This window comes from Oncorhynchus mykiss, chromosome 11, assembly GCF_013265735.2.
Source record: "Oncorhynchus mykiss isolate Arlee chromosome 11, USDA_OmykA_1.1, whole genome shotgun sequence".
NCBI lineage: Eukaryota > Metazoa > Chordata > Actinopteri > Salmoniformes > Salmonidae > Oncorhynchus > Oncorhynchus mykiss.
This window is the reverse complement of record NC_048575.1, coordinates 28,039,280-28,059,995: the sequence shown is the minus strand read 5'-3', so window position 1 is coordinate 28,059,995 and position 20,716 is coordinate 28,039,280. Positions and strand designations below refer to the sequence as shown.

General features: G+C 45.4%; 1 protein-coding gene across 1 annotated transcript in view; it reads left to right on the top strand.

The window, feature by feature from the left end:
- The window catches only part of LOC110535555 (zinc finger E-box-binding homeobox 1), a 67,774-nt gene extending 50,422 nt beyond the window's left edge, over positions 1–17,352 (top strand). The window contains exons 3-9 of the mRNA XM_036935284.1: positions 2,654–2,812; positions 4,122–4,324; positions 5,484–5,589; positions 6,042–6,481; positions 6,741–8,123; positions 13,312–13,492; positions 14,306–17,352. Of these exons, the coding sequence (XP_036791179.1) occupies positions 2,654–2,812; positions 4,122–4,324; positions 5,484–5,589; positions 6,042–6,481; positions 6,741–8,123; positions 13,312–13,492; positions 14,306–15,264 (3,431 nt within the window). The 3' untranslated portion in view covers positions 15,265–17,352. The remainder of the gene's footprint in view (positions 1–2,653; positions 2,813–4,121; positions 4,325–5,483; positions 5,590–6,041; positions 6,482–6,740; positions 8,124–13,311; positions 13,493–14,305) is intronic.
- Positions 17,353–20,716: the final 3,364 nt, after the last annotated feature.

The following is a 20,716-nucleotide window of genomic DNA, read 5'->3' as shown; positions in this document are numbered from 1 at the left end:
AGGTTACAAAGGATTTTTAAGCCTCGAGACAATTGAGATGTGGATTGTGTATGTGTGCCCATTCAGGGGGTGAATGGGCAAAACAAAAGATTGAAGTATCTTTAAACGGGGTATGGTAGTAGGTGCCAGCGTGTCAAGAACTGCAACGCTGCTGGGTTTTTCACGCGTAACTTTTTCCCGTGTGTATCAAGAATGGTCCACCACCCAAAGGACATCCAGCCAACTCGACACAACTGCGGGAAGTATTAGAGTCAACACGGGCTAGCATCCCGGTGGAATGATTTCGACACCTTTTAGTCCATGCCCAGACGAATTGAGGCTGTTCTGAGGGCAAAAGGAAGTGCAACTCAATAATAGGAAGGTGTTCTTAATGTTTTGTACCCTCAGTGTGTAGCATAGATAGGATATCCCGCACATTCATCCCAGGTTCCACCACACTGGCTTGTATCCTGTTGTTCTAGGATTATTTGAATGGACTGAGTCTATCACTCCCTCTCTGTTGTGAAACTGCTCATCTCTGAGACACGTTGGCTCCCCTTCTCCCTCCCTTATAGAGGGTACCTAACTGGGGCAGGATGCACAGCCACAGGAAGTAGGGGTCAAAGGTGAGTCCAGTTCAACCAGGACAGGAAATGCTGATGTCGCTGTCTTGTAAAGTTAGGAACATGGTGATACTGCTGTAAGCTAGGATTTAACTTTTTATTGAAGCACAAGGTTAGAGGGTTATTGCATCAAGGATTGACGCTGGATGTTGAACGGTATGTATAACACAATGCATTTTGAATTAATCATCTTTAGGGTTTAGTCAGAGCTCCAGAGTCTGTCCAGGTTTTCCACTCGTGCTTCAGTTCGTTCACGTTCAATGTGTCAGCACACAACCGGTCTGAGAGTGATGTTTGGCCACTTTTCATATACTGCCTGACTGGCTTTGAACCATGTAGCCTTCAGCTCTAATTTAGAGAGACAGCGAGGGGACCTTAACCATAACAACCAGAGACCTGGAAGTGCCGACCCTCAGAGAGACCCTACTTCACACACACAGTCTCCCGGGTAGCTGTGTATGTCAGAGGGCTGTTACATCATTCTGAGAGCCAGAGTGAGGCAGGGATCAGGTAACTGTAGATACAGCTATTTAAAAAAAGCAACGCGTGTGATTGGGTAAACAGGCTGCTATTTAGCTGCGTCGTGTTATTAAAAGAAAGTGGAAATCTTCCAAATCCATCTCAATGAAGAGCTGTGAAGACGTTCCTGAATGGTTGAGAGAGAGAGAGAGAGATGGTTCCACTGAGGTCATGGGAAGTAAAGCTGTGGCTTAATGTGAGGGTTAGGAGGCCCTCTTCTGCCCCCTCCATCCCTCCATTCTATACTGAGGATGCATATAATCCTGAAATCTGACTTTCTCAGCACCTGGCGCTAGAGCTCTCTCTCTCTCTCTCTCTCTCTCTCTCATACATACACTGTGTTGGCCACTCTCTTTCATTCACATTCCCTTTCACTCTCTCCCCTTCTCCTTCCTCTCCCTTCTTTGATGTGAGGCAGCAGGATGGGGGTGGTTCCGCTGAAAGTATTTAATCACCATGGTAACCAGTAACTGTGTGTGTGTGTGTACCGTGTGGTTGGCGTGGGGATGTGTGTTCCGTGTGTTCCGTGTAGTGGAACCGTCCATTTCTCACCGTGTCTCATCGCTGTCACAATGCACAGGAGAGGGCTGGGCCCTGCAGGAGGAGAGCTGTTGGAATTTACTGGGCCTGCCGGGCTTGCTGAGTCACGGAGCGTACAACTTCTCATTGCTCCCATCTGACACAGCAACACACAGCTGGGTCGCACTGTCAGACCTTTACAGCCCTTCACACTCACAGAACAACCTCAACCCTCAACCCAACACTACAGAAACTGGCAGGAGAATTCAATTCCCCCCGGCCAACGGCGTCTGCTCAGTAAATTCAACGGTTGCGTAATGCTTTATCTCTTTAGGGAGGTCGACGCTGTTGTTGGGTGTATCATCATCACCATCATCCTCTCACTTCCCTCAGTCAAACAGGATAATACAACTCTCCCCTCCTTGTTTTCACTGGTTTTTAATGGGTTAATAATAATACTACTTAATAATAATGATGCTAGGTGTATTTCTGTGTGGTTTTAACTGCTGACACACTGTACTCTGTTCCTGTATGTGCTCCAGGATGTGAGGCAGAGAGACGGAAGCTTTTCATTTCCTAACTGTGTCCTCAGGTTACACTGCTGCCTACAGCTCCTTAATTAGCCCTCATTAGTGGCGCGACGGCAGCTGATGTGATTCGCAGGAGAGAACATGCTCCCTGATAACGGATAACGGATCTCATTTACTGGGGTATTAGGATATTAGGCACCACAGTGGGAAAGTTGTTATTTCTTATCCAGAGAGGTTTATGCAGGTCTGGGGATTTAGGAGCTATGGGGATTGGTTGGTTCTAGGGGATGCATTAGACTGTACTGACTTACCTGTGTATCTGGTTGGAGGTCACAGTTCTAATTACGCATCATGTTTTTTAGATAGAAGGAACATGATGAAATTCTGTATTACAATCGCGAGGTCTTAGAACAATGGCGAGGTCCTTAATGTGCTTTCCTCATGTCCTCGTGTAAACAGTTGTCCTGTCTCTGTGGGTTACAGCGAGGGAGGAGTGTGGTTCAGACGGGGAGGACGATGGCAGGACGGACGCTCTGGTGGAAGAGATGCTGCAGCAGGGAGACACGGCCGTCATTTACCCAGAAGCCCCGGAGGACGAACCACGCCAAGGGACCCCCGAGGCCAGCGGACATGACGAGAACGGTACGTGCAACACTCATACCACCTGGACACCTCACGCACACACACACCTCACCTGTTCATCTACTCTCCACTGTTCGGGACGAAGTACTGGTTTTCTTTTCTCACTGGTAGTTAATTGATTGATACATCATTTAACTGATTAGACAGAGGATTCCACTCACAGACATAGCGTCCCAGGTCTGAATTAAGCACAGCAGAGCAAGAGCAACGCACAAAAAAACACTTCACACTTTTCTACCCCTACCCCCACAGTGGACTCAATAGCGCTTTACACACAACACCTCCACCTCTGGGACTGCAGGTTTTATGCCTCCAGGCAAAACCTTGTGGTGTTGTTCTGACTTCCGTCTCTTCCTCTGAAGGTGTTAACCCCCCCCATCCATTAACACTAACACTCTCTCTGCTGTAAATGGACACACACTGGGCTCTTTATGAGTTAAGGGCTTTTGGCTGTTACCTGTCAGACTCACAGGAGGAAAAACAGCAAATAGCAGATAGTATCTACCTGGGTGATAGTGTGTGTGTGTGTGTGTGTGTGTGTGTGTGTGTGTGTGTGTGTGTGTGTGTGTGTGTGTGTGTGTGTGTGTGTGTGTGTGTGTGTGTGTGTGTGTGTGTGTGTGTGTGTGTGTGTGTGTGTGTGTGTGTGTGTGTGTGTGTGAGATAATGTGTGTGTGTGTTCACATCCTGAGAGGTTCACCTGGCCAGCAGGGAGGTTTAATACATCACCTGTTAACAGGTAATACTTTACCTGTGTGGGACCCAGTGGCGCATAACAACCCCGGGGTCCTGGTGCTAGGTGTTCTTTATGTCTTCTCACCGTGTTCTACCGTGTTTCCAGACAGCTTTTATCCAACGTCTGGGCATTCATTTGAAACCAATGGGTGTTTTTCGTTTTTTTAAAAAGATATAGGCCTTGAATTCCAATATTTTAAAAACACATAGACTAGTCACGTTACTCGTGTGAACTAGGGCTGTTGATTGCACATTTCCGACTCCGAGAGCAGGAGTGTTGTGACACCTGTTACTTTACTAATGAATAACCAACAGTATCCAGCCAGCAGGTGAGAGTATGTTGCAGCATCTGTCATGTAGTTAGTGTTTACAGACCCTCTGTTAGTCTTAACAGAGGATCGGTCAGTACCGGGTGAAATAGGTGAAACAGCAGTCCAGAGCTCCTGTGTCTGTCTGTCAATCAACCACATCAAAGAATCCTTACTCTCTATTGACCCTCTGATTAGTCTACAGACATCTCCACACCCACTCACATGCTCCCTCCCTCCCCGTCTCTCTACTCCCCCCCCCCCAACAGGCACTCCGGATGCATTCTCCCAGCTCCTCACCTGTCCCTACTGCTCCCGCGGCTACAAGCGCTACACGTCCCTGAAGGAGCACATCAAGCTGCGCCACGAGAAGAGCGAGGACAACTTCAGCTGCTCCCAGTGCAGCTACACTTTTGCCTACCGCACACAGCTGGAGAGACACATGACGGCCCACAAAGCTGGTAGAGACCAGGTACTTATAGACACAACCCTATACATAACACTTATAGAAAGATACACAACTATACCTGCTGTTTGCTAACTACTAGCTACAGCACTGTGTAGTGTGCAGTAAAGATTATGTACACTCTAAAAAAAAAACGGTTGTTTTTACAGTAATTTACTGGCAGCCAGTTACCTGTAAGTTATGATTTAAAAAAAGTACATCATGTTACCGTAAATTCCAAAGAAACTTACGGTAACATAATTCATTACAGTAATTTAGGGGGCTCCCAAGTGGTGCAGTGGTCTAAGACACTGCATCTCAGTGCAAGAGGTGTCACTGCAGTCCCTGGTTCAAATCCAGGCTGCATCACATCTGGCTGTGATTTTTTTATATTTAATTTTTAAAATGAATTTCACCTTTATTTAACCAGGTAGGCCAGTTCTCATTTACAACTGCGACCTGGCCAAGATAAACCAAAGCATTGCGACAAAAACATTGGGATTGGGAGTCCCATAGGGTGGCGCACACTTGGGCAACTTAGTCTGGGTTTGGCCGGGGTAGGCCGTCATTGTAAATAATAATTTGTTCTTAACTAACTTGCCTAGTTAAATAAAGGTTCAATTAAACATTTGAAGAAAAAATAACTTACAGGTTGTTACCAATTTTTTTTTTTTATTTTTTTTTTTTTACAGTGTACACTCTTAGAAAAAAAGGTACTATCTAGAACCTAAAAGGGTTCTTCAGCTGTCCCCATAGGAGAACCCTTTGAAGAACCCTTTTTGGTTCCAGGTAGAACCATTCTGGGTTCTATGTAGGACCCTTTCTATAGAAGGTTCTACAGGTTCTACATGGAACTCAAAAGGGTTCCACCTGGAACCAAAAAAGGGTTATCCTATGGGGACAGCCACAGAACCCTTTTGGAACCATTTTTTCTAAGAGTGTAGATAAAAGGTGATGTGAACTTTGTGTCCGAAACCCAGGAAGTGGGAAAGTAGGCTCACGGCATGTGCTCAGTGTTGATCACATCCATGATGAATTTAATATCCTGGTATTTAACCATTGTTTTTAGCCATTGTTTAAAGCGGTTGTTTCATGAATTGAAAGTAGCACAAAGTGCCTGTCTCCATGAGTGTGTGACTGAAGTGAGCTGACCATCCCCCTCACCCTCTCTCCCTTTGTCTGACAGAGGCACGTGACGCAGTCGGGGGGCAACCGCAAATTCAACTGCACCGAATGTGAAAAAGCATTTAAGTACAAGCACCACCTGAAGGAGCACCTACGCATCCACAGCGGTGAGTGGACCCCTCAGTGTGTGAGTGTGTGTGCACGTGTGTGTGCGTGTGCACGTGTGTGTTTGTGAATGTGCGTGTGTATTTTGTTATGTAGAAAAAAGGTTGGGGTAATTGTATACGTGAGTTTCTATTGGCCACACCATCTGCACCGATGTTTCTGCCTCCATCCAACAAATATTTATGTTTAGTAACTCTGTGTATTCATGTGTCCTTGATTGTGTTTCAGAGCATTGTGCTTCGTCCTAATGTGACATAATTGTGTTTCTTTTGGCGGCTCCGGCCAACAACTAGAGAGTATTTCCCAATAGACCCATTATCCTCAGCCTTTAAGCGTCATTGAAATGCATTAGTCCCTTTTTCCCCGAGGAGATTGATTCATTTAGCTCTGTTCCTAATGGAGGTCGTGTGTGTGTGTGTGTGTGTTGTCTGTGCATGGCCGTCTGTCTCTACAGGAGAGAAGCCGTACGAGTGCTCCAACTGCAAGAAGCGCTTCTCCCACTCGGGCTCCTACAGTTCCCACATCAGCAGTAAGAAGTGCATAAGCGTGATCTCGGCAGTCAACGGCCGCCCCCGGCCCAGCGCCAAGGCGTCCCAGTGCCCGTCCCCAGCCATGCCCGCCTCGCCCTCCTCCACCACACGCACACAGATCTGGGATAAACCTTTACAGGAGCAACTACCCCTCAATCAGATCAAGAGCGAGCCAGTGGACTATGAGTACAAGGCCATGGTGTTGTCTCCAGCAACGCCAGGAGGAAACAGTCATGGAGGAGGGGTGTTAAACGGGGGTGCCGCGGGCCCCCTGCAGGGTGCGGTGCAGGCTGTGATGCTCCCCACCATGGGTCTGGTATCTCCCATCAGCATCAACCTGGCAGACCTGCAGAACATCTTGAAGGTGATTTGTAAACTTGTAATAGGACTAAAGTGTACTCTGTATTTAATCATTTAATTGTAGTTCAAATGTAACTTTTTTTTAAGGGGGTAGATCAGCTTTAATATTGCAAATAGATTGTAGCTTCCATTCATGTAATTGTCTTCATCATCAGTTCAAATACAACTTACAATTCATGAAATACTTGTAATGAGCTGCTTGTTGCTATTTGTACAATTATTTGTTGAACAATGAACAAACCATTATCATCTTCATCTTGAAGGTGGCGGTGGACGGTAACATGATCAGACAGATGTTGGAGAACAATGCCAAGGCAGCGGGGACCGGCACAGGGGCGACGGGTGTTCCTCACCAGCAGCTCATCTCAGCCATCAGTCTCCCCATCATCGGTCAGGACGGCAACGCCACCAAGATCATCATCAATTACAGCCTCGATCCCAGCCAGACCCAGCTCACTGCCCAGAACCTGAAGAAGGAACCTCAGACCCTGGCTACAATGCCAGGCCAGCCCCAGGCTCAGCCCCTGTCCGAGGTTGCTATAGAGCCCTGCAGCAAGGCCCAGCAGAGACTCCCAGAGGACCTGACACTCAGCAGGCCCCCCAGGAGCAAAGAGGAGAAGATGGAAGAGGAAAACGAGAAGGAGGAGGGGGAGGAGACCACTAAGACCTGTCTGCTCTGTGGCGACTGCCCCGGTGGTCTGGACGTGCTCCACGCACTCGAGCACTGTAAGAAGGCCTCAGGCCTCAGGATCAATGGGGACAAATCAGAGTCTGCCATCGCCTCGTTACTGTCCGAGGGGGTCGGGAACCAGCCCAAGAACCTCCTGTCCCTCCTCAAGGCCTACTTCGCCCTAAACGCTGAGCCAACCAAGGAGGAGCTCAGCAAGATCTCAGATTCAGTCAGCCTGCCCACCGACGTGGTCAAGAAGTGGTTCGACAAGATGCAGAGCAGTCAGGTCTCACTAGGAGCTCCGACACCTCCGTCTGAGGAAGAGGGACCCTTGTCTGAGAGTCCTGGGGCCACAGTTGTGTCCCCTAAGGTAAGACCAGAGCAGGACACAGAGGGTCCCACCATGATGCAGTCCGGCCCAGCCGAGGCCACTCCGGCTGAGGTTAACGGCTCCATGCGCTCCCCAGCCTCCCCCACACCACTAAACCTGACCGCCGGGGGGCCCGTCCCAGCCAAACCCTCCTCCTCAGACAGCACTGATGGCCCTCTGGACCTGTCGCTACCAAAGCCCACCCGAGAGGAGGCCGCAGCCGCCGCCACTTACCACGCCTCTGTTTACTCCCATCAGGACGAACCCCTGAACTTGACGAAGACTTGCACAACAAAGAAAGAACTTCCGCTCGCCGGCGTCGCTGGCCACCACGTGACTAGTCAACCTGTGTCCCTGTACACCGCCAACCCACAAAGTGCCAACCCCATCAGTATCATGACCACTCAGCTGCCCAGCGGGACCATTTATGCCATCACTGACCAGGGCCGTGCGGGCATGCCCTGCCTCCGGGCAGTTACCACTAGTAACAACCAGACTATCCTCATCCCACAGCTGGCCTATACCTATACCACTACAGCTACAGCCAACAGCCCTGCAGGGACAGAGACACAGGAGAAGACCACACTGCAAGTCAACGGCATCAAGGTTGGTTAATCAATCAATCATTCAAATGTATTTATATAGCCCTTTTTCACAGCAACAGTTGTCACGATATGCTTTTCAGTAACCCAGCCACAGGCGGCTGGTGGCACCTTAATGTGGGAGGATGGGCTCAAATAGGCTGGAATGGAATAAATGGAACGGTATCAAACACAGCCTCGCGTTAGCCATTCCGCTCGCAAAAGCCAAGGCTTGTGTAAGGCCACTCACTTACTTTACTTATCAAACACAGCGTTTCCATGTTCTGGATACTGTTCCATTTACTCCATTCCAGACATTGTTATGAGCTGTCCTCCCCTCACCAGCCTCCTGTGAACCCAGCCTGGACCCCCCAAGGTCAAAGCAGTGGCACAGTTTACATTTACATTTTGGTCAATAACAAAGGCCTAGCAGATGCTCTTTTCAAGTCAGTTGCAAGAAAAGCATCTGCTGTGTCTGCATGACTACACATAGATAGAAGGGTTCCAAAGGGTTTCTTCGGCTGTCCCCATAGGAGAACCCTTTTTGATTCCAGGTAGAACCTTTTTCGTTCCAGGTAGAACTCTTTTGGGTTCCATGAAGAACCCTCTGTGTATAGGGTTCTACCTGGAATCAAAAAGGGTTTTCCAATGGGGACAGCCTATGAACCCTTTTAGGTTCTAGATAGCACCTTTTTGTTTTCTAAAAGTGCACTATGGGAATTTGTTTCGCCAGTTAGAGAGAAAACTACACGAAAACAGTCTAGCATGATTGGTATTGCAGGTGCAATACTGAGAATCATGTTTTCTTGCTGTTTGGTCCTCTCTGACCGACTTGGCTCATGTTTAGTGAGGAGGTGCTGGAAGAATAGGAAGTTCTCCGTATAATCATTCCTCCTATATCTCACTCTACCTGTTTCATCTTCTTTGAGTGAAATGGCAAGGCCTAAGAAAGATCCCTGCCTCAACACTTCAGTGTCTATAGCCCCTTTAGTGCTTCAGTTCTCTTGGATCTGGCCCACTGCAATTTAGCCATACTGAGAAGGTTAAGCTCCACCTATTGAGCTGGAGATATGGGAACTCTCCTCAGTCTCAGCTGAGTGAGTCTCTCTCCTGTAGCTCTGGGTGGAGGCGGTGGTATTTTGGCACCGCTGTCTTTGTCTCCTGTGATGAGCTGTTTAGTTTCAGCGCTGGGGGGAGGAGGGTTAAAGGTGGACCGGAGTACTCAAGGGAGGAGTTCTAGCGCTCCTCTCTTCCCTCGCTCTTGGGTGAAAGACGGAGAGAGAGGTGGAATAAAATTAAATTGGGTTTCGAGCTATAGTATCCTGCCAACACATTTATTGCGGCTCATGATATGTGAATGTTCAAAATGTGAAATAAGTTAGTGATAAGTTAGTGAAATAAGTTATGACACTAAGTATTAGTGTCATACTGTTTTAAAAATGTCTTACATGCAGCTAGCTATACAACAGAGGAAAAATCCTGGATGCGTTATATACCAAAAGTGCCATTATGAATTCTGTCAAAAAACTCTCATGCAGTAGTATTAGAAGTAAGAGCCAGGCCACTTAATGATCCATAAGGATGGATAGAAGAGCCATCACTCCCCGAGCACTGAGCTGCTGCTGTCACCGAGCCAGAAGACATGAGGCAGCACTTACTGTAGAGACCTATTGATTGGTAGGGATCTGTTTAAAGGCCTCAGCCTCCTGTCTCAACCATTGATTTTTGTTGTTGTTGTATTATGCTTTCCTGTTAAGTGGACTGGCATAGAGCAAGCCTTGTTAAAAGCCCTCGCTGTACGTATAGGTATTAAATATCAGTTCCTTAACGATGCTGATGCTACCGTGCTGTACTTCCTCTCTCTCTCTCTCTCTCTCTCAGTGTTGAATACTCAGTTGTAGTATGCGTCCGGAAGGGCACCTTATTCTCTATATCAGGGTTCTGACGATACCTGACGAGTTTGGTCTGCTTCGTGTTGTCATTGTTGCCATGGAAAAATGATTATGACACTGGTACCATCCCGGCTCTACCTTTTGTGGTGCACTACTTTTGACCAGAGGTCACTATGGGCCATGGTCAAAAGGAGTGCACTATAAAGGGAACCGGGTGCCATTTGGGACACACCCAAATGCAACCTACACCCAGGAAGGGATGGGTGCAGTAAAGGGTGTTTCTGAGGGGTTTTTACTCACCATTGATGAGTCATGATGATGGGGATGACTGGTTTTCAGGGTCAACACCAAGGTGGGATGATTTCATCGTGATGGTCTGAAGTGTTACTAGCTGTTTGGTTCTGATGAGGTTATGGTACCTTGAGAGCTATAGAAAGAAGGTGGTATTAGTCAGCCTACAGCGTCACTTCATGACATGCCGTAGCGCTCACGTCTGTAGCCATGAAGTGCTTTGAAAGGCTGCTCATGGCTCACATCAACACCGTTATCCCAGAAACCTTAGACCCACTCCCATTTTGCATACCGCCCCAACAGATCCACACATGACGCAATCTCTATTGCACTCCGCACTGCCCTTTCCCACCTGGACAAAAGGAACATCTATGTGAGAATGCTATTCATTGACTACAGCTCAGCGTTCACCACCACAGTGCCCTCAATGCTCATCAATAAGCTAAGGACCCTGGGACTAAACACCTCCCTCTGCAACTGGATCCTGGACTTCCTGACGGGCCGCACCCAGGTTTGTAAGGGTAGGCAACAACACATCCGCCACGCTGATCCTCAACCCCTCGCCCCTCGCCCCCTCCTGTACCCCCTGTTCACTCATGACTGCATGGCCAGGCACAACTCCAAAGCCATCATTAAGTTTGCTGATGACACAACAGTGGTAGGCCTGATCACCGACAACGACGAGACAGCCTACAGGAAAGAGGTAAGAGACCTGGGCGTGTGGTGCCAGGACAACAACCTCTCCCTCGACGTGATCAAGACAAAGGAGATGATTGTGGACTACAGGAAAAAGAGGCCCGAGCACGCCCCCATTCTCATCGACGGGGCTGCAGTGGAGCCGGTTGAGAGCTTCAAGTTCCTTGGACACGACAAAACCTATTCTTCCTCAGGAGACTGAAAAAATTTGGCATGAGTCCTCAGATCCTCAAAAGGTTCTAACACTGCAACATCACTGCCTGGTATGGCAAATGCTCGGCCTCCGAGCGCAAGGCACTACAGAGGGTAGTGCGAACGGCCCAGTACATCACTGGGGCCAAGCTCCCTGCCATCCAGGACCTCTATACCAGGCGGTGTCAGGGGAAGGCCCTAAAAATTGTCAAAGACTCCAGCCACCATAGTCATAGACTGTTCTCTCTGCTACCGCAAGTCATGCGGTATCGGAGCTACTCTCTGTTGTTATCATCTATGCATAGTCACCTTAATAACTCTATGTACATATTACCTACTAACCGGTTGCCCCCGCACATTGACTCTGTACCAGTACCCTCCCTGTATATCGTCTCGCTATTGTTATTTTACTGCTGCTCTTTAAATACTAGTTACTTTTATTTCTTATTCTTATCCGTATTTAAAAACATATATTTTTTTACTGCATTGTTGGTAAGGGGCTCGTAAGTAAGCATTTCACTGTAAGTTCTACTACACCTGTTGTATTCAGCATTTCACTGTAAGTTCTACTACACCTGTTGTATTCAGCATTTCACTGTAAGTTCTACTACACCTGTTGTATTCAGCATTTCACTGTAAGGTCTACTACACCTGTTGTATTCAGCATTTCACTGTAAGTTCTACTACACCTGTTGTATTCAGCATTTCACTGTAAGGTCTACTACACCTGTTGTATTCAGCATTTCACTGTAAGTTCTACTACACCTGTTGTATTCAGCATTTCACTGTAAGGTCTACTACACCTGTTGTATTCAGCATTTCACTGTAAGGTCTACTACACCTGTTGTATTCAGCATTTCACTGTAAGTTCTACTACACCTGTTGTATTCAGCATTTCACTGTAAGGTCTACTACACCTGTTGTATTCAGCATTTCACTGTAAGGTCTACTACACCTGTTGTATTCAGCATTTCACTGTAAGTTCTACTACACCTGTTGTATTCAGCATTTCACTGTAAGGTCTACTACACCTGTTGTATTCAGCATTTCACTGTAAGGTCTACTACACCTGTTGTATTCAGCATTTCACTGTAAGTTCTACTACACCTGTTGTATTCAGCATTTCACTGTAAGGTCTACTACACCTGTTGTATTCAGCATTCCACTGTAAGTTCTACTACACCTGTTGTATTCAGCATTTCACTGTAAGTTCTACTACACCTGTTGTATTCAGCATTTCACTGTAAGGTCTACTACACCTGTTGTATTCAGCATTTCACTGTAAGGTCTACTACACCTGTTGTATTCAGCATTTCACTGTAAGTTCTACTACACCTGTTGTATTCAGCATTTCACTGTAAGTTCTACTACACCTGTTGTATTCAGCATTTCACTGTAAGTTCTACTACACCTGTTGTATTCAGCATTTCACTGTAAGGTCTACTACACCTGTTGTATTCAGCATTCCACTGTAAGTTCTACTACACCTGTTGTATTCAGCATTTCACTGTAAGGTCTACTACACCTGTTGTATTCAGCATTTCACTGTAAGGTCTACTACACCTGTTGTATTCAGCATTCCACTGTAAGTTCTACTACACCTGTTGTATTCAGCATTTCACTGTAAGGTCTACTACACCTGTTGTATTCAGCATTTCACTGTAAGGTCTACTACACCTGTTGTATTCAGCATTTCACTGTAAGTTCGACACCTGTATTCGGCGCATGTGACTAATAACATTTGATTTGATTTGTTTTCCTTGAGAAACAGAATGACAAACCAAAAAAACACCTCCACCAAATCACTTCCATCTCTAAATTGCCTGTATTATTGTCTTGCACATATTGTTAATCGTTATAATCCGAGAATGACACTTCTCCTGGCCTCTCTATAACTGTATTACTGTACTAATACACCTGCATTGCTTGCTGTTTGGGGTTTTAGGCTGGGTTTCTGTACAGCACTGAGATATCAGCTGATGTACGAAGGGCTATATAAATACATTTGATTTGATTTGATACTTCTGTTACAATTCAAAACTTAAAAACAGTAAACATTATATTACATATATCCACACATATTAGATCTGACATCATACATTATAAATGATATGTTCTCATGTATTGATATTTGTTGTTCAGGAGGAGCGTCAGGACACCAGCTCAGAGGGCGTGTCCACCATGGAAGAGCTGAACGACTCAGACTCCGCCCCTTCCAGGAAGAAAATGAGGAAAACGGAGAGTGGGATGTACGCCTGCGACCTGTGTGACAAGATCTTCCAGAAGAGCAGCTCTCTGCTCCGACATAAATACGAACACACAGGTACATCAGGGACGAGGTCGACCTGGGTCATGTTCTTTGGGGTGCAACATGCAGCGAATCGTTTTGCAACTGAACAATAAAAGGCTCAAATAGTACCTCCCCATTTTCGACAGTTTTCTTCCATTTCATACCTGCTGAACATCAGCCTCACTGCACCTCCCCAGAGAGACCTCAGGAAAACACGAGGCGTCGTGAAACTGAAGGGGGAAATTTCAGAAATCACACACTGACTGTAATGTTGTTATACCAGTGTATATTGCAAAAGGGCGGTGGACACCACCATCCCAGCAGCTATTACCCAATAAACACACACACACGCACTCCACCAGAACTCCCCTTGCCAACCACATTAACCTTCCGGTATGAAATGTTGAAGGGATGTTGCATCAGAGCTCTGTTAGTAATTTTCAATGAGAACATGGGTAGTGTTGTGGCCAAGCACAGGTCAACCCACTCTGAGGCGTTCTGTCTTTATGACTTTAATACCTGCCATAGAACCACCGTTTTTACATCCAAATTCACGTTGTCCTGTTTTTTTGTTGCATTGTTTGCCATATTTACCATGGATACGTGATGATAAATAACATGGGTGTCACCGACTTTTGGCGCAATAATCAAAACCATTTCACGAGCACAACAGTCTGGGGAATTACAACAGTTTGACCTGTATTTTTCAAGGAGGGTGCAACCCCTGTTACAAGCCCATATGGTGTTACTCTGTGATTTCACTCAACAACAGTCCTGAGCCTGAATGTTTTATCACTCTGTTTCAGATACATTTTTATTGACTGTTTATTTTCTCCCCTGCTACAGGCAAGCGACCCCACGAGTGCGGTATCTGCAGGAAGGCCTTCAAACACAAGCACCACTTGATAGAACACATGCGTCTCCACTCTGGGGAGAAACCCTACCAGTGCGACAAGTGTGGCAAGCGCTTCTCTCACTCGGGCTCCTACTCCCAGCACATGAACCACCGTTACTCCTATTGCAAGAAAGAGGCGCTGGAAGGAAGTCAAGGAGGTATAGGGGAGGAGGTGCTGGAGGAGGAGATGGAGAGCCCTGTGGGGTTGGCCCTGGGCCTTGGAGGGGAGCAGCAGGAGCAGTCAGACAGCAGGCCCACCTCCTCCCACCTGGACTCTGACGAGCGAGGGAGCAGCACCAGGGAGGACGAGGAGGAGAGCGAGGAGGAGGGGGAGGAGGAGGACATGGAGACAGCGGCAGGGGAGGAGGTTGAGGGGGATCCGGACAGACTTCTGGATATGGATGATATACAGGTGGTGCGGATAGGAGACGAGGGAGGGGACGAGGAGGAAGAGGCGGAGGGGGAGAAGGAAGAAGACACTGGTCGAGAGGAGGGAGAGAATGAGGAAGAGCAGGGAGTGGAGAGAGTAGTGGTCGGGGGTGAAGGGGAGGAAGGAGAAGAAGAGGAGGGGGTAGTGGGGGTTGAAGTAAAGGAGGAGCAGGAGGAAGAGGAGGTTACAGGGAAAAAAGCAGACACAAGGCAAGAGGAGGTACAGGAGAACAGGGAGAAAGAGGAGGAACATGGAGGTGAGAAGGAACAGGCTGAGGAGCATGTGGAGGAGGAGCTGTCTGAGAAGGAAGACACAATGGACACAGAGAAAGGATTGACCTCGGAGGACAAGGAAGAGTCAGGGTCGAGGGCGGCGGAGGAAAGTGAGGTCATGAAAGAGAATGAAGGTGAAACAAACAGGAACACTGTTTCAGAAGACAAGAACCAGACACCGACAGGAGAGAAAGGAGATCTGAATTAAAACAGGGAGGAACCAGACCCGTGCTTCTTCCTTAATGAAATGGAAGGATCATTTTTCTCCATGACATTGGGGGAAAGGATAGAGAGCTAAAGTTTGGATTGCTCTGACGGACGCTGCATTTCAGTTCACTACTGTGTATGAATCCAGGTGTGCCTGAAAAAATACTAGTGGCTTTTTCCACAGAAGGAGAAACATTTTCAGTGTTAGAAAATGTATTTGTAAAAAACTAAAACACAAAGTTTAACAACAAAAAATGCATTATACGGACTTTGGAAGCTAGAGCCGACACGTTTTAGATAATGTTTTATTACTAAATCAACCTTGGGTCATTTCTTTTTATCAGTGTTACTAATTTTATCCCTCATATTTTAACCTTTAAAAACCTGTACAGTTAGGAGAGATTTCTATATCTTTTTATTGCCAATGAACAAAAAAAAAATCAGTATTTTATTAAGTTGGAGGAAAAAAGATCCTGTGCACTACAAGTGGCTTGGTTTACTTACGGCACTAACAGTGGTGTTGTCTACCCTTCAGTGTTATGGCACTAGACTTACAGTATACATCATCAGCATGTTAGCTGGTGATGTTAGCATACCTTTTGTTGTACATGGAATGTGAGCCTTAAAGAAGAAAACGATTGTGAGATGAGTTCATCCATGATGATATTCCAGTAGTTGATTACCTTATAGATGAAGAAGAAGACAAGGGGGGTATCGAAGGAGTCTGCATTGATACATTGCTCTAAAATGTTCTGTTCGTTCGTTTGTTCATTTCATCAATCTGTTGTCATCAGTGTTACATGTACAGAATCAGATCAAGCAGAATAAGAAAGAAGAACAATCGTGAGATCATTTGCCCCCTGAATCCTATTCCCACTCCCAGCCTTATGCAAAACAAGAAGACATGAAGCGTATCAAAAGTGCCATTGAATACTGCTGTTTTTCCTCAGCAGCTGTTGTCAGGTTGTGTCGAGGCCCAGATTTGATAGCAGCTCGAACATGTCAACTCTTTCAGCCGATATCCTGTTGATTTTGGCTCACTACCACTAGTCCTGATGTTGTAGATTATAGCGTTACCATGAATTATAATTTAGACATGAATTACATATTTGAGATAAAAAAAAGATCTGCCTCTTTTATAATCAGAGCAATCAAAGACTAAAAGGACTTACAATGCACATGTTTTAACGGAACGATGAAACATGATTTTGAAATATTTCCTGCCTTGAAATGTATAAATTCCCCCCCAGTCCAGTTCCAGTGCACTTGTTTATCACTTGTGAAACGCTCGCGCTCTCTTCAGGTAACAAAAGTAGGCAAATATGATCCCATAATGGTTATTCAGACAATATTTTTTACCTGTCAGTATTATTTTGTTGTTGGATTGTTTTGTATGTTCATGTTCAAATGTGTGTACTGTATGTTTTCAGAAAAGGCAGTATTTTTCCCCATTCCCAATGATATGGGTTATCTGTTTAGTTCTAGAAACATTTTATATTTATGTGTTATTTTTTTTTATTTTATATTTCCTTATGGTTATTTATTACACAATGTAGTGTACATTACTGTAGTTTGTATTAATACAATAATATATTTTAGTATGAAAATCATTTCAAATGTAAGCTGACTACAACAAAGGTGGGAACTAAAAAAAAAAAGCTCTGGCATTTTGAAGTATGTTTTAGAACGCAAATACATCTAAAGTTGTCAACACACCCCACAAGCCTGAAATTGGAATTGGTTCCCTTTCTAAATCCATTCATTCTCATGTTAGTTTTGACCTTTTGCCCCACTTTAATATGAAGCTACTGAAACGTTTTGAGAACTAACTGTATGTCTAATAGCATGAGTGTGCTGTTGTATTGAAGGATGACCCTTAACCATGAACCTGTCCTTTTTGCCAAGCCAAAATAATATTGACATTTTGTTGTGTTTTATTTGTGCCAATTTGTTACTTTGTATGTATACTACGTCCAGGCCACAACCTCTTTTATATGTACTTGTTTTAATCCATGATCATTTTTATAGTGATAGTTTTTGTTTGTTTTTTCTATGACTCCCCATCTCACAATAAAATACATCAACTACATCCCTCTGGTTTGATCATCTATGTGTTCATGTATTTGCTTGCGTAATAAAGCTTTAGGCCAGTACTATATCCGATCGTGCTTGGAGACAATGCGGCTGTTAAAGTTCGCGGGGATCGAATTCCAGGTAAACACTGCTCAATTGGAAATCACCTTTAAATGTCAAATGCACTATAGTGCGGTTTCGGATTGAATCCAGCCCTTAGGGACATACGCAGAATTTACCGTGAATGCAGTCTCCACAAACGGGGGAACAACGCCTTCACATATCAATCGAGCACTAACGCGGATACGGGTTGAATCTAGCTCCTAATACAACTCGGCGCCTGGAGAGATCAGTCAGGATCGTTGCAAGCGGATAGAAATGTAATGAATAGAGCTAACATGATCCCCCTATTTACCTGACATGTATGTTCTAAACAATACATTTCTATCTGAACGTTGTGTTACGATGTGTGACATTACACCCTGCTGAACAGAGCCCATACCAGCCCAACCCAAGGTCATTTATATTGATCCCGATCAGGTTTCCTTCAGGGAGAGGGAGGGTCCACCCTTAACATGAATTAGTAATGGTATGGACCCAAAATCTATAGTCCGACGAGGAGCTGAACATGATACAATACTCTAACATGTCTGTTACTGTTACTCATCTCTACCTCGGGACTGGAGAAGGGATACTTTCTGAAAGGATTTTGGTGATTTGGTCCATGTCTAGATCCTCTACATCTTTCTCTATGGTAAAAATTGAGAGCAGGTGTGGGTGTGTTTGTGTGGGAGGGGATTCAACAATTCGCCAAGCCTCTCTTTGTCTAGGTTGGTTGATAGTGGGTATGATGAATGTGGAAAAGAGAATGTGTGTGTGTATGTGTGTGTGTGTGTCAGAGAAAGTAATCTGTCATATTTGGCAGTGTTGATTGTGTTGAGTAGGTGGGGGAGGGAGGTGGAAGGAGTGATAATGTCTAATAGTACCACACTACCATAACATTATATACTAACCCTCACGATTTCACATGTGAAATTTTCACGTTCTGTGAAAAAAGAATTGACTCAAAATTCCGCACAAAATAAATATTTGAAACCATGTTTTTGGAACACAGATTTGATGACGTTTCAAATGAAGTTTCACGTGATCACCTAACCTTTTATAAGTGGATTCTAATTTTCACACACGATTTCACAGATGATGCCTTGCAAACAAAAATGAGTCGTTAGAACACACACGCAAACAGTGTGTTTTCAGCGTACATATATTTTTTGGGGTAATTTTACCCCTTTTTCATGACATACAATTGGTAGCTACAGTTTTGTCCCATCGCTGCATCTCCCATAAGGACTCAGGAGAGGGCCGAGAGAGCCACGTGTCCTCCGAAATACGACCCTGCCACTGCACTTCACTCAGAAGCCAGCCACCATACAACTGGCGACCGAAGTCAGCGTGCAGACGCCCGGCCCGCCTCAGGAGTCCATAGAGCGCAATGCGACAAGGAAATCCAGGCCCGCCTCAGGAGTCACTAGAGCGCGATGCGACAAGGAAATCCAGGCCCGCCTCAGGAGTCACTAGAGCGCGATACGACAAGGAAATCCCGGCCCGCCTCAGGAGTCCATAGAGCGTGATGCGACAAGGAAATCCCGGCCCGCCTCAGGAGTCACTAGAGAGCGACCGGCCAAACTCTCCCCTATCCCGGACGACGCTGGGCCAATTGTGCAAAGCCTCATGGCTCTCCTAGACACAGCTGGCTGTGACACAGCCCGGGATCGAACCCAGGTCTGTACTAACACCTCAAGCCCTGCGGTACAGTGCCTTAGGCTGCTGCACCACTCAGTAGACTATTTTTGACACATATTAACATACATGATTACATTGTGTATGTTTATTTATACAGTAATTATTATTCAACATGTCCTCACCCAGTTTAATCATTGGCATGTGATACAAAACAAGGCAACTTGTCACGTTCTGACCTTAGTTCTTTTGTTATGTCTTTGTCTTAGTATGGTCAGGGCGTGAGTTGGGGTGGGTAGTCTATGTTCCTTTTTCTATGTTGTGGTTTTGTGTTTGGCCTGGTATGGTTCTCAATCAGAGGCAGGTGTCGTTAGTTGTCTCTGATTGAGAATCATACTTAGGTAGCCTTTTCCCACCTGTGTTTTGTGGGTGATTCTTTTTCCGTGTAGGTGTTTGTGCCACATGGGACTGTTTCGGTCGTTTCTTCATGTTGTTATTTTGTATTTCAGTGTTCAGGCAAATAAACATCATGAACATGTACCACGCTGCGCATTTGTCCGATATTTCCTACTAAAACCAAAGGTTTTATAGATCAACATGTTTTCTATGATCTAGTCAACATTGTATCCCCCCCTTGTCAATGCAACAAACCAGAACAAACAAACTTTGCAAGATTGAGTCTGTGAGTTTGTTGTAGGCAGAGCCAGAGCGCAACTGAGTAGAATTCTATTGGTGGGAGTAGCCCAGGAGCAGTCTTTCAATCACCTGTGAGTGAATGAGCTTTTCAGATTTTTCTTTTACAGATCAGAGCGCAGGGCCACACATGTGCACATTTGTACATATTCTTTGCTAGTTAGTGAGTTATTAGCCCAGTTATAAATAAGTATAGATCCGCAATGTGGAGTTACTGCTTCCTACAAGAGCACAACATTGGTAGGCTACATTTCAAGCTCTTTGAAAAGCCAAACAGGTAAAAATTGTATCTCTTAATTTAAGGGGCAGTGTTGTATATTGAGACAGGCTTGAATATGGAAATAAGCTAATAGGCAGAGGGGTAGCTTACCTTGTCTAATTATCTATACGGTAATACTAATGAATTGTATTTCGTTAAGTGGTTTCTTGCATCATACAACTTAATTGCAATGCCATTTACTGTCACCTATCTGGTCCATGGTGTTACAGAGCTATTTCCATGTGAAATTTTTATGGGATTTGCTCCATTGGTTTTGTTGGTAGGCCTACATTATGCTCAAATAGCCACAATAGCCTGTTGACTACTGTGTAAAACTGTAAGGGTACAGCCTCAGTGTTCACTGTTAACGCAGGGCGGAAGTTGCACACAATTCTCACAACATTCGAGTTTCTGCTCCCTAGACCTAAAAGAAAAAGAACATTGGTTCACAACATTTGAATCTTCCTGCTACACCACCATGTCTGTGTCAATGACTGATTTCACCTGTATTCCTGCACCAATCACATTTTCACATGTGAAACAGCCCAACAAAAAGTCACAAAAACTTGTCCATTGTTCACATGTGAAACCGTACCGCATGTTAAAATGTATTAAACTGTATGAGATTTTTTTTGTTCACATGTCAACACCACCTTTTCACGTGAGGAGAATAACGTTTTGTTATGTG